Source organism: Ostrea edulis, chromosome 3 (assembly GCF_947568905.1).
Source record: "Ostrea edulis chromosome 3, xbOstEdul1.1, whole genome shotgun sequence".
Lineage (NCBI taxonomy): Eukaryota > Metazoa > Mollusca > Bivalvia > Ostreida > Ostreidae > Ostrea > Ostrea edulis.
In genome coordinates this window covers 11134446-11152082 of record NC_079166.1, presented here as the reverse complement: position 1 = coordinate 11152082, position 17637 = coordinate 11134446, and the positions used below count along the sequence as shown (strand labels likewise).

General features: G+C 35.3%; 2 protein-coding genes across 2 annotated transcripts; one reads left to right on the top strand and one right to left on the bottom strand.

Annotated features, from left to right (window-relative positions):
• Nucleotides 1-200: 200 nt before the first annotated feature.
• Nucleotides 201-4998, bottom strand: LOC125677186 (potassium voltage-gated channel protein Shaw-like). Its single transcript, XM_056160011.1, has 2 exons — nt 4504-4998; nt 201-2126 (listed from the first exon to the last, which is right to left on the bottom strand). Exons 1-2 carry the CDS (start codon nt 4957-4959, stop codon nt 1278-1280), a joined length of 1305 nt encoding a protein of 434 aa, XP_056015986.1. The 5' UTR covers nt 4960-4998; the 3' UTR covers nt 201-1277.
• A 3524-nt stretch (nt 4999-8522) lies between these two features.
• LOC125676719 (coadhesin-like) lies at nt 8523-11986 on the top strand. The gene is made up of 9 exons (XM_056160009.1): nt 8523-8632; nt 8708-8839; nt 9747-9793; nt 9942-10124; nt 10261-10452; nt 10653-10844; nt 10938-11132; nt 11526-11672; nt 11758-11986. The coding sequence occupies exons 1-9, from the start codon at nt 8532-8534 to the stop codon at nt 11880-11882; spliced, it is 1314 nt and encodes a 437-aa protein (XP_056015984.1). The 5' UTR covers nt 8523-8531; the 3' UTR covers nt 11883-11986.
• The last annotated feature ends 5651 nt before the right edge of the window (nt 11987-17637 follow it).

Here is a 17637-nt window from a genome sequence, read left to right as displayed (position 1 = left end):
TCCTCCTGGGCACGTGACACCGCCTCTAGTGTTTCCATGGTTACTCCTCCTGGACACCTGATACCGTCTCTAGTGTTTCCAGCGGTCCCTGTTTATATTGTCCTCTATTTTGTATTATTTAGAGGATCACTGTGTTTGTCATACGATACAAGGAAGATTTGCTATGGAACTCGGATACAAATGATACATATGAAGCATCATGGGATAGTAATGATTTAATACGATTAAAGGTATTGAATACAAATAGATAATTATAGCATACAAACATTAAAATACACCACAAATGGAAAACCTTTTAAAAGTTTAATGTATGAATAAAAAAGATTGAATATTAAAAACATTCGACATTCCCAAATAAACAATGACAGTTTCGTGTTTGAGAGTTGTCTGGTTTAAGGAGTATTTCAACTTTTGAGTCGTTCAATTATTACCACTATAAATCGATAACAAATTAAAGCTTAGTAATTTTAGTTATAAACTTTAGGAAACGATTTATTATCTTTCGATATGAAACAGAGAATTTAAACGTTCGATACCAAGTGAATTTTCTGCGTTATGCAGAATTCTTTCGCAAAGTACAACAGTCCATTGTCTGTTAATACCGATTAATGTTTTCCCCTGGCGTCAATTCATGCCGTATGAATTTAATAGTAAAACAAAATGTCAGTATTCTATATACATTGTTATGTGTCATATATTCAGTAATGATTTGCCGTTTAAAAAATGCTATAATTGGAAAACAGTCAACAATAGCCTGTTGCTCAAAAACCCCAGTAGACGCAAATTTCGACATTTCCTTTAGAAATCAAATACCAGTCTTATCAAAATTTAACAAAATCCAATAATTCAGATTTATACTACCTTGGGCCCCTTATGAAAGCGTATCAGCAAGTACATGACTACAATGAGTTTTTGTGTGTGTCTATTCTATATTTTTTATGTAAAATATTCTATTCGAGAATTTTTCACTCATATAGACACGTCTTCAGCTTTAGGTGAAGTCCAACAAATTCTGACGTATGCATGGCACTAAAGCCACAACAGTAATGGTCAACGCATGACCTCCGTAGTTATGGTCATTGCCGAAAGATCCATGGCTTTCACTTCCAATGTCGGGCGCTTGGTGAAGGAACAAACACCTTATAATATTATATGTTTAAGGTTTGATGCAACGCCCAAAAAAGAATCAAACCAGGGACTGCCGACTGCACAGGGAGACCGCTAACTAGAATGATACCGCGATCTGTCGGCTTTTGAACAAATAATCTGCAAGAAAATCACTTATCAATGCAACATGCAGAGGAATTTTCCCTGTACTTTTTCTTGGCTTCAGTGTATTTCTTTTTGTAAGTATAACAGTTATAAAAAGTACTGAAATTGGACGATAAGGCAGCAATGGGCATCGCAATCAGTAACAGACCGAACAGAGCCGTCAGAGACGCCATGATATATCCGAAGGGAGACTTTGGGTAGTGATCGCCATACCCCACTGTTGTTATGGTAACGACTGCCCACCAGATGCTGATAAAGACGTTAGGAAAGGTATCGGCATTGTCGAATTCTGCCCAGAACATGGCCGAACCAAAGATAACAGAGAAAATTGTAAAGACCATGAGGAGAAGAGCAATTATTTTCCAACTTTTATGAAAACATAGTTTTAAGATCTTCATTTCTGAAGTAGTTTCGGCTATCCGTAACAGTTTCAGAACTCTAAGCGTATACAACCCCCCAAAAATTAATATAATTTTATCGAGTGTTTTGTTATTACGGATTACTTCAGGATGTTTATCAAAATACAAAACTACAAATGAAAACACGGAGGCAATGAGCTCTACTATGTTATACGTGTTCAAAATGAACGCCTTCTTTTTGTGTGTGATAATGAATCGGAAGAAAAGATCGACCGTAAGAAAGACGTTAGAAATGGTTTCCAAGATGGTGCGCTCCATCGGGACAGTCTGTAGCATCAGCATCATTCGTTTAGGGTTACTGAGGAATACGTTGTAGGTGGCGTTGTTTGAAACCACAGGAATGTGTTCTCTTGGTACTCTAAATTCACTGTGCATATTCAACAAGAAACAGACGACCGCCGTGAGGGTACACGTGACCACCAGAAGCAGCCAGATCTACAAAATACATGTGTTGAAGGAAATTAATCAAAAGACAGTCGACCGACAATGCATTTCCATTGAGGTAAAGATTCAAAATTTCGTTGAAATAAAAAATCGCGAAGAACCGAATCAGCATCTGCCAAAACGTACTGCGATCCGACACATTAGTTAATCCTTGTGATATATTCTGTCAAACTAATGCATGGTTTAACATTCTCAATTCAATCATATATTTACTTTTCCAATGTTTTTGCTTTTGATATATTTTACAAATTGTATTCATTTCATTAACTTGGGGATGCTTTGCAGTTGTGAACAAGGTGTGCATGAATCTGGATAAATATAGTACCTCTATTTTAACGGCTGGGAATTCTGAGAGAAATAAAAGTAGAAGGTAAATTTGAAAAATAAACTTTTCATGAAGTGCTAACGCGTGAAGTATGTCGGCAATTCATGTCCTCGTGTACTTTCAAAAATGAAATTTATTTCTTGAATGAAAGGTGAAGATAACGAACAGGAATCAATCTCATTACTCCCATAAGAAATACAAAATAGAAAGATGGGCCAACACGGACCCCTGGATAAACCAGAGGTGGGATCAGGTGTCTAGGAGGACTAAGCATCCACTGTCAAAAGGTCACATCCGCCGTGAGCCGTATATCTTGATCAGGAAAACGGAGTTATCCGTAGTCAAAATCTATGTGTCAAGAACGGTCTAACAATCGATGTGGAACACGTTTACAGAGCATTTAACCCAATGATAGGTTTTATTGCCAAACTAGATCGATATAACGACCATAGAATTTGCGAAATGCTGACTTTGAACGGGACTGTTGAAACCCCCACACCATCAACTGTCTTGTCAGTGGCCTGAGACAGATTATAATTATTTGTAATTGTAATTAAAAGATTTATATAGCGCCCTATCAACATTAGTTCTCTAAAGCACTCTACAAATGTGAACGAAAAGATAATATAAAATCGATGTGCACATACATGTAAATAAAATATTTATATCGTCAGAATTAAAATGCATAATTATTATCAATATATAGCGCCTAATGTAATGATGTTATTACCCTAATAACATATGAAACAATTTCAAACAACCCTTAGGAATAATTAAATACATAGAAAGGACATAGGTATGCTAACAAACTACAGTGTTAAGAGTTGTATGTAAGAGCACTAAGTATATAAAAATAATCACAAATTACAAGCTAATCTAAAAAGATGCGTTTTGAGGTCCGCTTTAAAACTAGACAGTGAATTACATTGCCTGAGTTTAAAAGGAAGAGAATTCCAGAGACTCGATGCAGCCTTGTCCAAACGTCGATCCCAATATGTTTTCGTACGTGTCCGAGGTACCTGGAGAAGATCCCGAAATTCGGATTGTAAACTGTAAGGATATCCTTTATGTAAACTGGAAGGATATCCTTTATGTAAACTGGAGATAGGTTGTTGAGAAATTTGAAAGTATGAAGAAGTATCTTATATTCAAAACACATCGTACGGCAGCTACATATATATCGAGTCGTGTACGAAAATAAGGGTGTCCGGGTAGCGCTCTCGCTTCTCACCGCTGCGACCCGAGTTAGATCACGGTGATCGGCAGTGGTTGTATGTGATAGATGTCACCCGCTTGGACACGTGGGTTTCCCCCGGGTACTCCGGTTTCCTCCCATATAAATGACCCCCTAGCGCAAACATCCGTGCATCAAAGGACCCCATTGGAAATAAGCTTTCGAGCTTTCATGGGTTATCCTTGGTATTTATATATGTATGTTTGTATATATGTATTTACCGAATAAATATTTATTTAATACCTGGAGTGACTTATCAATTCAATGCAAAAAAAACAAAAAAACAAGAGAAAGTTAATTTGTACTAGTAAAAGTCACAGTAAAGTCACGGATCAGTGAACACAGGAAATAAAACTATTTACTAAAATTTCACTTAAAATACGAGGTTTTCAAGAAAAAAGTTTCCCCTGTTGGATTCAATAAGTTGTTACCTAAAAGCTCAAGAAATCTTAAAAATACGAATGTAGCAACAATAGAGAAATTTAGTTAAATTGTCAGAGGTGGAACTGCCATGTCATAGCCCTAACACACTCAATATCTGGGCTAGTATCCGACCACACACATGCAGTGGATATTTAATAATGTTATGGACAAGTAGGGGTATCGTTAATACTTGTCTTGCCTCTGTGCTGGTCACTAAAAGTTGAATATAGTCATTAATTGTATTTATTCACTTTAATGGATGTTTGAAAGCCCCAGAAAGTCATTGGTGGAATGAAATAAGAATTCGAATCGTTCATTCTATCATGATACCAAATATGACACATTCAAAGATAGTGTACAAAGGTGAAAACTAAATATAGATTAACCTTTCCAAGTAGACTGGATCTTGGTTCCATGACTGCTTTGTTGAAGGTTTCTCTGATTTTCTGAAGTTTACTGTTAGGGGAACATTTCCCTTCTTGTGGGGATATTCCAACATTCAAACGTTCCTCCATGTTTTCGATCGCCTCATAGCTGGACAAATTATCGTCGTACAATACTTCATAGCAACACTTGGGAAGTGCGTCCAGGGGAATTCTCCAAAACTCCATCTCTTCCCTTGCCTCTATCGCACAGACTCCCTTCGGCAGGTGGAATGTTCTACCCGACAAATAATCCAAAACATGATGAAATATGGCAGGATTTCTATCCACAAAGTAACTGCCGTCTGGTTTTCTCTCTGCTCGACCGTCTCTGGTCAGATTGTCCATGAAGTCTCTTGCGGAGGCTGAAGATGTTGAGAATTCAGTACCACGCAAACTGATGAAGAAATAAGCAGCCATGATAGTTTCTTCTCAGCTGAATTCCATTGGAATATGGCTATCATCTGAAACGTATGTCATTGATATATCTAAGCTCTTTAATATCGATTGACCAAACGATAACTTGAAATTTCCAATATCTAAATATTTCAATGCTTAGTAACAACGTTCGACATTACATGCACAATTGATATCGATTGTACATGCCCATCATAAAATCAATTCTTTTGCTACATTGTCCGTCGGTGGCTTTGAAGAATATGATATAATGGTTAATTAGGATGGCTTTTGATTTTCTTTCCATCCTGTATACCGAATACGATGCGCATAATTCGGAAGATGATAATTAAAGGATTATACTCATTGTTCCGGATGTAAATGGCTTTTGTTGTCTACCGTATTGAACTATGTTTAACAGTGTGTAGATAAAAACATGGTTCAGAACGTAGTCGTACGAATGACAAAGTAAACAGACATGAAAAACGGAGGCAGGTGTTAGGGCGTTAAAGAGCCCTCACTGGTACGGTTCTGAACGTTAAGCATAGGTATAAATTTGTGATACTTCATTAACAGATGGTGACATTTCAATATTAGTGAACAATTCTCCAATGAGACATAAAATAAACAATCCCAAATATGAACAATAGGATGTAAAAGAAATGTAATTACAATAATCAAATAGCATGGTACAGTTAAATTAATTTTAGAAACAACCTTTGGTAGAGATTGGATAAATTTAAAGTTTCCTAAAACTAACTAACTAAATAAATGCACTTCGTCTATATTCTTTTAAGTGAGATGGTTGGTAAATAAATCGATTTACACTTCATAATAGTGAAAGTAAGATTTTCATTTTCGTTCATTTTTTCTCTAAGAAAATTTGCCGGAAAATTGCTAAAATGAATTCGTCATCTTGCAATATGGCACCATAAATGTTAGTTTTGTTGTTGGATGATGGGAATAAGTCGAAATGAATCTGAATAATATTTGCATAAAATAAAAATCTAACAAATATTTCAAACCGCATTTTCCAAAACAAGGCAGTATACGGGATAATTTGAATTTGCTAAATTCAAATTGATATTCTGTAAAAATAGTTGTGGATGTCATTGTGGATCATATTTCACAATAAAAATTATGGTCAGAGATCCAGACCGTCTATATGGTTCATATTTCAATATGACCTTTGTTCCAGTTTGACGTTTGAAGGATCTTGTCATGAATGTAAAACGACATTGTTCTATGTAAGGGATAAAGGTTCTTAGTTCAATGCAAATTTAGGTTTAGGATTTCAATTTAGATGTCTGAGAGAAAAGGGGTCTGTTGGTCGCTTTTAGGGTCAGTCCTCAGTTCCCCCTGATGGGTACAGGGTCAAAGTCCACAAAACATCCCCTGTTTAACTTTATTTTGATAATGAAATCTGGTGCAAAACTGCTGTAAACCTAATACAATTTTCAAGTTCACCTGCTACAATTTAATTTGGGAATGTTTCAGTTTGTAAACTTCATCCAATCATGTTTGATAAGGCTGTTGGTTCCCTATGTCTACCATCTTTTCCAAAGACAGACTTGCGTAACGTCCGTTTATATGGTTTTTATGTTTTTTTCCTGAACTTTCTCGATATATAAGTTGTACATAGCAGTAGTAAGTTCTATTTCTTTTGAGGTGCACCTACGGATTTTGAAATTATTTTTAGTTCTGCTGCACTTCATCATACATTTATAATTCTTTTTGTGCTCTTCCATAAATGATAGTATTATCAATGTGTTTTTAAACAAATGAGTATTCAAATTAAATTGTTTCTCAATTTTGCTTCCATTTTAAAATAAGAAATTTCATAACACAATTTCCATCTGTTTCTTTAGGAATAGTTTAGAATAATTGGAATTTTAGCGGCGAAGTTGATACTTTGCATCAAAATTATCAATATATTGTTCCCGCTACGCTTCACTCATACCTCTGTCAATGTCAGTATCAAAATGTACTAAAACTAACGTAGCATATCAAACTGTAATGATAATATCCAAGTAAATCAAATACTTGTCTGAATTTTTTAAAAGCAAAAGATGTTAAACGTGAGACACCTGAACGAATTAAAAGGTTTTATATAAATATTCATGCGATCAATAGTACTAGAGTAATCACGGATTTCATTATTTTTGTGAACTTACTTTAAGATTTAAAGCTTAGAACTAAAACCTGTAAAATTATTATATATGACAAAGTATGTAAAGTAATTAAAAGTAAGCCAGGAATCCTGACATTTAGACGCTAACAGAGGTGTTGTAGCATAGTGTAATACGCCCTCTGGTGAGATATTGCAAAATTATCTACATGTAGTTTAAAGTGTAATGTATATATACCCATACAGTGACACAATCCGATTTCAAAATCATATCCAGAATTTCACTTCCTCTGCCAGGTGCATGGCGAGGGGACAGTTTCTGTCTATGTTAAATGTCTTGGGTTTGACGTGAGTAATGGATCGGAAATCTACTTTTACCCTGACCTTCCGGATTGGAAGGGAACGCCCAAGCACTAGGTTTCCGCAATCCTTTAGACCGGGGAAGTCTTCACGGTGTATTTGGGTGATAAATACCGAGGAACAAAAAGATAAAGCATTATGGAATCTCTGTAACACAGACGAAACCGAGTATGAATGTCATTTATCTGTTTCAAAAGTTCTTAGAAATTTCAATAAACTTATAAAAACTATGAATACCTTAAACCTAACAAGTAACAATATACCAAGAGACATCAAATTCTAAAAGCGTCTATACCAATTTAGATATTCATTAAAAAAACTCAGAGAAAAAGCTAACATTAATATTCTTGGCTTATATGGGAAGTAATTATTACAAAGCTCAATATATCATTATACATAAAAGAAGGAAATACAGTGACTATACGGATCCCGTGGAACTGTCCGTCAGCACTAAGCTGTGTTTAATTGGCACATGTAGAATTTTTTTTTTATCGGTGGACAATAAATCAATGTCTGTCGGTGTTGTGGGAAAACACTCGCCATTGTTAACAATGATTGGTTATCTATATACTGTTTGATCTGTTTTTGCTGTAGCCCTCCATGATCAATGAATATCCTAGGGAAATCTTGATATTAGGAATTTTCTGAATTTCCATCGTCAAGAGATTACCAGGTATTGTTAATGAGTCTTGCCGCTGAGTCCAGGTCGTGACATTGCTGAGAGGTCCATGTCACTGTAGTATCCTTTATCGATTAAAAACCAATCCAAATTCAGAATTTGCACAGACTGAATGAGAGAGAGTGAGAGAGAGAGAGAGAGAGAGAGAGAGAGAGAGAGTGTGTGTGTATACATATATGCAATCTGATCCACCCAAATGTTTGGCTTTACACGATCTTGTTAAGTGTAACATTTAGAATTTACAATAGGACGTCACGTCAATCTGTGCTTGTTTTATGTAAATATTGTTTTTGTGCAGTTTTTTGTATGAAGTGCAACATGTTAGCGGGCTTGATGTATCCTTTGGATCAGAGTGATTTATATGAAGAGCCGCCAAATGGTTTATATAACGGGTATCACGAATTTTCAGTTTTCCCCATCTGTTCTAATATGAAGTTTATCGTAAGCTGTGCAATTCTTTGTGCAGTGTTTGTAATTATTCAATCGTCCAATGTGGTGAATCAAGAAAGTTTGTATGGAAAAGAAAAAAGGTGATTTCTACGTTTCTTAGTATCAGAATTCTCCTTTCACATATATAGATATTGATGAATATTTTCCATTGTTAGATCATCGTACGGTTACTGCAACCCTTCCACAGGCTACCGACGATCGAAATGTACCTCCAGACTCAAGATGAAGACAACATATTACAAGGCGTGTGGGTGGCTATGGAGACGGCGGTGCAAAACTGGATCCAAGTAAATGAATTACTACAGAATATTTCCCTTAATCTGTGTTAACTGCTTATAGTACTATTTCCGTATAAACAGTACATATACATAAGTAGTGAATCTTGCACTACTTGTCCTTATGTAATATCGTGCTGGCTAGTCTTCTTTTGAATTATACTAGTATTTTATTTTCTCTTCATAAACATGCGAACTGGATTTTTGAAACATGTACATATATTTAGCTTTTTACCATTGAAGAAAAGGGATTTAGTACAACTAATAACATTTGAAAATAATCGTGAACATATTGTATAATAATAATTAAAATAACCTGATATACATGTACCAGTATATTGTATTTATACAAAATCCGTGTTCTCAATATATATACATATACTGTAGAATCATTATTGTTCAGGGGGATTAATGTTCGTGGATTTCGTGGGTCACTCTTAACCACGAATTTACGTGTCCTCGAACTTTGTTTTAAACCAAGTAGAGTTATCTTTCCTAATGACATCGTACCGCTTACCCACGAAATTACGTCCCCACGAACCAGCAAAATTTTGCTTACCCACGAAACATTGACCCCCACGAATTAAAATGATCCCACAGAAATAGTTACCGGGAAATGGTGAACGGACTGGTGTATATGGGCTTTATCTTCTTAAAAGTAATATTAGTCCTAACATCACCCACAGTAATAAACACGTGGAATAGGTTGTAATTACGACGCACTCTGAAAAATATTTGCAATTGTTTATGTACACATAACAAAACAGTGACAGGTAATGTTTTCTTGTTGTTTGTTTTCGCGTTAATTAATCGACTGACAATATAACCGCCATGTAATTCTACGTCATGTAGTAAGACTTTTGACGATAGATTAATATTTGGGTTGAATTCGACTTACCTTTCCACACTATTTGAACAGGTATTGGTACAAGACAACTTATTATTCCTGCAACAAGATATGCTCAGGTAAAATAGGAATGAATAAATAAATCAGAGAGAGAGAGAGAGAGAGAGAGAGAGAGAGAGAGAGAGAGAGAGAGAGTCACTAAATTGCTGGAGATTGGACAAACTATAAATACCGGAAATTAAATAAGGTTTCTTTATATGTTGACAGTTACCGGTGGGTGGAGCCGGTGGGGCGGTTGGGGTAGATGGGGATTATGTACTGGTAACTCGTGTATTGGTCAGCAGTTAAGGCAAAGGTCAAGGAGGTGCAATAATCCAAGACCACGGAATGGCGGGCGGAGATGCTATGGAGTTTCCAAACAGACATCAAATAAGCCCTGTTTGCGCAGCGGTAACAGTGAAAACCTTTCTTACCAAATATTAGAAACGTAATATGCTATCACGCACATTGTGTATGTAAAATACCACTCTACTTTTCATGTTAAAGCTTCTATACTGACGTCTGTCGTTTTAAAAATGTTCTCAAGTAAACGGAAAGTGGAGTTCATGGTCATCCTGGAGGTCATCTGGCACGTGTTCAACGTCATGTGGAAGAGGGTCAATGTTAAGGACCAGGGGGAGGTCCTGTTCAAATCCCAGGCCCCGGTGTGGTGGAAAATATTGCTATGGTTCACCAAAACATTGTGTCTTAAAACCCTGCTATCGGAAACACTGCATTGGTATGTATGCATGTATACATTGATATTTTTCTACGTGATTGACGCGAACAATGAACTGCTACCAGCAACATCCTCTTCGATTGATGTTCACCGTAATGTTTCAGTGATTTCGATCTGAAATAAAACTGCAATATACAACCAGTCACTTTAAAAGTTTTCAATCATACGAGTTTGAAAGAAGTAAAGTTGATTGTTTTTAGTAAATGGGGGCTGGAGCTCTTGGCACTCGTGGAGTAGGTACGGAACATGTTCAAAGACATGTGGATCTGGGAAAAGACTTAGATATCGAGAGAGATTCTGCACTAATCCTGTCCCAAAATACGGAGGAGTACCCTGCAATGGGAAAAGTAAAGACACGGATTCAAACATCTGCAACACCCAACACTGTAAACGTAAGAGTGGGTTTTTTACCAGCATTATCTGAATATGCCATTGTAAGCGATGAATGAAGAAGAGGGATTGGTATTTCTTTCTGTTTGTTTCAGCTGTGGATGGCAAATGGAGTGCATGGGGAAATTGGGGTCACTTCCGGCACTGTTCTGAGACCTGTGGGTATGGTGTGAAGTATCGATACCGTTACAGAGCTTGTAATGACCCTGAACCAGAAAATGGCGGCAAAAAGTGTCCGGGGTTATTAAGAGACGAGGAGTTCAAGCGCTGTCATCTGCGGAAATGTCCGAGTAATATAATAATAATGTCCTTTATTAAACAGGATAGCACAATTAGTTTAAAATTAGTATACATTGTGGTCCTGAAAACATATATACAGACAGCAGTATTATACAGATACAATATAAAATTCTAAGTCACGATTTTTCACGCAATGCTAATGTAATGATAAAAATATGTCCACCTAAAGAAGGAAAAATAATTTGTTTCTGATTTTATGATATTACCCCTTTCCCCAGTTTGTATTGATATACAATTTCCTTTCGTTTGATTGCAACGCACTCTATTTATTATAACTTAGATGATGACGTTCCATGCACGCAAATGAAGGTATTCTAGCTTAGAGAGACATGATTCGTTCACATTCATATGAAACCATCCAATAATAACATACGTTATTTCAGAACTTTCTGGAAATGGGAAGTTCTCTGTTTCAAAGACAACAATTTCCCCTGACCAGAAAACGAACAAATACAACCTGACTTCCAGTTCTGAATTAAACAACACAGGACTTTCTTCTCAAAAGTTGTTAGAAAAGGGAAGTAATGTCGGTAAGAATAAAAAGCTTACGATGAGAGAACATGTCGGTTAAACACAAGGTGATTTACGCCTGAAATATTATTTCTATCGTTCTAGAATCATCGCCAAATAATACCCAATTAAAGGAAGAGGACACCTTCAACAACCTCGGGACCAATGCATCGATGAAAACATCTAAACTGGAAACCATTCCGCTAAATCTTAACAAAACCTCTGAATAAATATGGAAAGGAAAAAAAAATCGAATGGCTCTTGAGAATTGGATGTCTTAAGCAATATATTTTCGGAAATTAAAAGTTTGTTCTATAGTTGTATGTTTGATGTTTACTGTGTTATGATTTATTTGTCAAATATGCTTAAGGCGAATCGTCGCTATGATTTTGAGCCCCCTAATACTGAATGCATTTGGATTGAAATTGATAATCTTACTTGTAATTACTTTTTATGCTGCATATATCGTCCTCCTAATTCAGATGGTGGATTCTGGAACAATCTGTCGTGGTCCATTGAGAAAGTCCAAGAAATTAGCGAAAATATAATAATTGTAGGTGATCTCAACGTAGACTTTATAAATATCCCACGCTATCATCCACTTCGAGATGTATTATACAACAATAGCCTTGTTAACAAAATATGCGAGCCCACGAGAGTCTCGAACACCACGCAAACACTTATTGACCCTATTTTAGCTACAAACACTTTAAATGTCGTCGAGTCTGGTACTCTCGAAGTAGAATCTTCAATTAGTGATCACAAAGCCACATATATTTCAGTCTCGTTAAAATATAACTTAAAGTGTGCTTACAAACGCAAAGTTTGGGTATACAAAAATGCTAATATTGATAAATTAAATACATTGATACAAGAATATGTTTGGAAAATAATTATCAATGACGCGCATACAATAGAACTAGCAACAAAAAAAATTTCGGATTTTTTTTATCTTTTGTGAAGGAATGTATTCCTGAAAAGACAGTTACAATTCGACCGAATGATAAACCGTGGTTCGATTCTTTATTAAGAAAAACAATACAGACTAGAGACCGATTACGTAACAAAGCTTTAAAGTCAAAAAAGGAAGAACATTGGGAAGATTACAGGAAAGTTCGAAATAAAGTTAATAACATGAAAAAGCACGCTATTTTAAATTATTATGATAACATTGAAACACATTTGAATGACTACTCAAAAAATAACAACAAATTATACTGGAAACTTATTAAAAGCGTGTTCCAGGTTAAAGCCGGCAATGAAATTCCGCCCATCCAATATATTTCCGATGACGGTATCAATATGGTAGCTTTTTCAGATAGAGAAAAGGCAGAATTATTAAACAAATATTTTTCCTCAATATCAAATATTGACGACACAAACCACATTTTGCCCAATTCAAATTACTTAGGCAATGACAGCCTTACTGATATTTTTATTGAAGAACAAGAGGTCATAGATATAATATCCAATCTTCCTGTCAACAAGGCTATTGGGCCCGATTGTATAAGTCATAGGATGCTAAAGTCAACAACACATGTCATTTCTAAACCACTATGTATGCTTTTCAATAAATCTCTGCGCGAAAAATCTTTTCCTAACTTCTGGAAAGAGTCACATGTTCTACGGTACCTCTTTTCAAAAAAGATGATCCCTCTTTGCCTAGTAATTATAGACCCGTGTCCCTTTTAAGCTGTGTTAGCAAAGTTTTGGAAAGAATAATTTTTAAACATGTATATAATTTTTTTCATAAAAACAACTTATTCTACAAATACCAAGCTGGTTTTTTACCAGGTCATTCTACAGTTTTTCAACTATTAGAAACTTATCACAGCATTGCAAAAAGCATAGATGATAGTAAATCTTGTTGCATGGTCTTCTGTGATCTATCTAAAGCTTTTGATAGAGTTTGGCACAAAGGTCTTCTATTTAAATTACAAACCTATGGGATCAAAGGTAATATTCTTGAATGGTTTTCTGATTATCTTTCTTGTCGCAGCCAAAAAATTATGTATAAAGACCATTTGTCTTCAAGTGCAAGTGTAAATGCAGGGGTACCTCAAGGCTCTGTTTTTGGACCACTATTGTTTTTAATTTATGTTAATGATGTTGCTGAAAATATGATGTCTTTTTGTAGATTATTTGCTGATGATAACTCCATTCAATATGCATCTAAGAACTTACATGAAATTGAATTTACGTTGAATCATGATCTTCGTGTTCTAGATGAATGGTCTAAACAATGGTTGTTAAAATTTAACCCCTCTAAAACAAAAGCTGTATTTTTTTCATTGAATAAGGATATTGATCCTCCTAAATTATTTTTTCAAAATTGTCAATTGGAATATGTGCCAGTGCACAAACATTTAGGGTTGTTCATTTCACGTGATTTGGGTTGGTCACATTATATAAATACAATAACAAGTAAGGCTTACAAGAATTTAGGACTTCTTAAAAAGCTAAAATTTACTTTAGGAAGAAACACTCTATTAAAAATGTACACTACTTTTATTAGACCAGCTTTAGAATATGCCTCAGTGGTTTGGGATGGTTGTAATGCATATGATAGTGATTTGTTAGAAAAAGTCCAACTATGTGCAGCGCGAATAATTACTGGCCTTCCTATATTAGCATCTAGAGATTCTTTATATTTAGAAACTGGCTTAGAGCCTCTGTCTTTTAGACGAACAACCGCTAAATTAGTTACCATGTTCAGAGTTCATAATAATGATGTTCCTGAGTATCTACAAGAAACGATCCCAAGAAAAATAAATAATACATCCAAGTACAATCTCCGTTATGGAGACAATTATAAAACACCAAAATGCCGACTTGAACTTTATAAGAAATCATTTGTACCTGATGCTTTATCAAAATGGAATTCACTTGATATAGAATCAAGACAAGCTACTTCAGTTAAGCAATTTCGTAAGAGTGTTAGCTCCAAAAATATCAACAATCCCAAACCACCGGCATATTTTTCCCATGGTACTCGTTTTCTGAATATAATTCATACCAAACTTAGACACACATGTATTTTGAATTACGATCTATATAGACGCAATATTGTTGATTCTCCGTTATGTTCTTGTGGTATGAAAGAAGACGCTTATCATTTCTTCTTTATTTGCAGTAAATATTCAAATGCTAGATATAAATTAATGGATAGCTTGCTGAGGTTAAATGATCTAGTTATTATCGATGTCCACCTTCTACTTTGGGGTAATAATACTTTATCTTCTGAGTTAAACAAGTGTATTTTTTCTTATGTGCAGTCGTTTATTCATGAAACCAAAAGATTCAATTGATGTTCAATTTAAATTTTTTGTACATTAATTTTTTTACAATAATATATTGTTATATTTTTAAGGAGAAGAACTTGTAAGTTATTTGAACTTGTTTCTGATCCTTTTGTATATCATGTATGTACAATAAAATATGTTCAAAACAATACTGTGTTAAAGTTTTTGATATATATTTGAATTAGTCAATGGAATAACCATTCATGGATGAGTATACGTTTACCTGTCATAACTGAATCCCTGTTGATTTGACTATTATGCTATCTTGATTTTGGGGTTTTGCTTTTTTGTTGTTTTACGGTCCATCTGAAAATTTATAACTCGTATATAGACCTCACAAGCCTTAGGGTGAAATATCACAAATTCTTTCCTATACATGGCACTCATGGGGGTAGCTGTGAGGATTCTTTATCGTGTCAACACCTTCAGTGACTAGAAGCTGCAATAATGTAGCCCTCTCCGACTTTTTAGGGGAGATGGCTACAACTCCTTAGGATTTCCGTAATAGTGCAAATGCGGGAGTGAATCACTCCCGCAACATTTTCGATCAGTCTAAACATTTGCTGACTTTCTTTACGTAAATAAAATGATATTCTATGTTTCTTAGTCTATATATAAATTTGCAACCTGCAACTTACGATTTGTGAGGCTCTATTCTACCGTTTTCAACAGTTTCGACATATTCCAATTTCTCGATTCATATTTTGTGCGCCATGTTTGATGTACTGAAGTTTCAATTTCCGATTGTCAAGTTATTTGCATATGCCATATAAGGTAGTATTTTCATCGATGGACGAGTACGGAGGAGAAAGCTATTTCGTCCGTATTGAAAAGGTTTAAATTTAATATCAAGTTAAAAAACGAACAGCAGAGTGTAAATTCTTTCTGCAACCATGTGATTTCCCCTTCTTTGTCGGAATGGCTCGAGTAACTACGTTTTTGCGCTGATTGTCAATGTTTAGGTTTTTTATTAGATCCACCTACGAGATCTCGCGATAACAAGCATGGCGGAGCAGACGAAGAATTTTGCATGCTGTACATAAAAATACCTTTATTAGACATACCCGAGCATAAAGTTGGTACTCCTTTTGGTGTAAACAACATTTTGGACTAATACACGGAGCTTATTATCGGTTATTCATAAAATTATTTTGCACCATTACGGAGATCCTATGGAATTTTAGCTTTATCCCGAAAACGTTAGAATATAAAAAAAATCGGATAGAGCTACATTATTGCAGCTAGGTGACTAGGGACCTCTGCTGGAAATACTCGGAAATACTCGTGACTTTCACTTGTAACACCGGGAGCTTGTAATATATTGAGGTAACGTGCCAGTAGCATGTGGAATAATGATGTGTGTGTGTGTGTGTGTGTGTGTGTGTGTGTGTGTGTGTGAGAGAGAGAGAGAGAGAGAGAGAGAGAGAGAGAGAGAATTTTTCTTGCAAAGCTTAAGATGAGTATTACCAGATTATTTAACCAAATTTAACCAAAAGACATACTTGTTGTTTTCTATCAAAATTTATTGCAAACTTTAAATCACTTAGAAACCATTCTTTACAATAATATTGTTATCTGATTCCTTAACTTTGGAATATTCAACAAGTACATGTAAATTACAAATTGTTTCGATCTTACCTAAATACAGGAAGTGCAAACTGAAAATTCTCTAAAGATTTTAATTTGTTCTAATTATTCTGTGTAATATTAATATTGGTGTTAATTTTAGTATTGAAGTTTCATTTGCATATTGCATATGTCTCACAAATGATTCGATACGCAAGAGATTGTTGTACGTGTGGTCTGTTTTTTATCGAGGCAGGCTACTGACATTGCAGCGGTTTCAACAGTCTCATTTCGCACATTTATGGTCGTTATAGCGATCTAGTTTACCAACACAACCTTTCATTGGGTAAAATGTCTGACATGATTCATACTAATTGAGGCCGTTATTGACTACGAATTACTCCGATAGAGTCCACGACAGGTTCACGACAGATATGTTCACTCATAGCGCCTGAACCACCTCTTGAATGTCGAGGGGTCTGTGTTTACCCTACTCTAATTTTGTTTTCTTTACAGGAGTTATGAGATTGATCTCTGTTTGTTATTTTCATTTTTTTTTTCATTTAACGGTTGGTTTGAAAATCTTTCTCCAATCCATGCCGCTCTGTACGTCGCCATTCCCTTCCATGTGAGATGTCATTGCTTCTTTCTTTCCATTGATGATGGTAGTATACATGTCCTAACAGCATATTCTGTTTGTGTATATCAAAAGATAAAAAAACCATTCTAAATTTGCTAATTACAGTTCTACATATTTACAGAAAATTTATCTTAATACTTAGATAAGATAAAGGTGCCCACACAGGGGGTATCCCGTCAATAGATTAAACAACTAAACCTGTGACAAAATCATTATGTGAAATCGGTGTAAATTGTTAGTTTTCATCCTTGGGTTAGTACCACGTGTTGTTGAAGTACAGGTATATTGCTGTTCTCGTACTTAAAACCTCTAACGTATTCTCCTAAACAAATGCACAATAAAGTAGGTTCCTGGACACAATGATTTGATTTCATATTCTGATCTAAAAACGTTTACCCATTTGTTTGCAATGATGAGTAGCGTTACATAAAACCGGAACAATTAGAAATCACATCTCAGAACACATCTTGATACCAG

What these genes read in the sequence shown, in the direction of transcription:
- LOC125676719 (XM_056160009.1), top strand. Translation starts at nt 8,532, where the DNA reads ATGAAGTTTATCGTAAGCTGTGCAATTCTTTGTGCAGTGTTTGTAATT. An exon ending in CGGTGCAAAACTGGATCCAA is followed by an intron (nt 8,840 to 9,746) that starts GTAAATGAATTA and finishes CTATTTGAACAG; the next exon opens with GTATTGGTACAAGACAACTT. An exon ending in CTGCAACAAGATATGCTCAG is followed by an intron (nt 9,794 to 9,941) that starts GTAAAATAGGAA and finishes ATATGTTGACAG; the next exon opens with TTACCGGTGGGTGGAGCCGG.
- LOC125677186 (XM_056160011.1), bottom strand. Translation starts at nt 4,959, where the DNA reads ATGGCTGCTTATTTCTTCATCAGTTTGCGTGGTACTGAATTCTCAACA. An exon ending in GATCCAGTCTACTTGGAAAG is followed by an intron (nt 2,127 to 4,503) that starts GTTAATCTATAT and finishes TGTATTTTGTAG; the next exon opens with ATCTGGCTGCTTCTGGTGGT.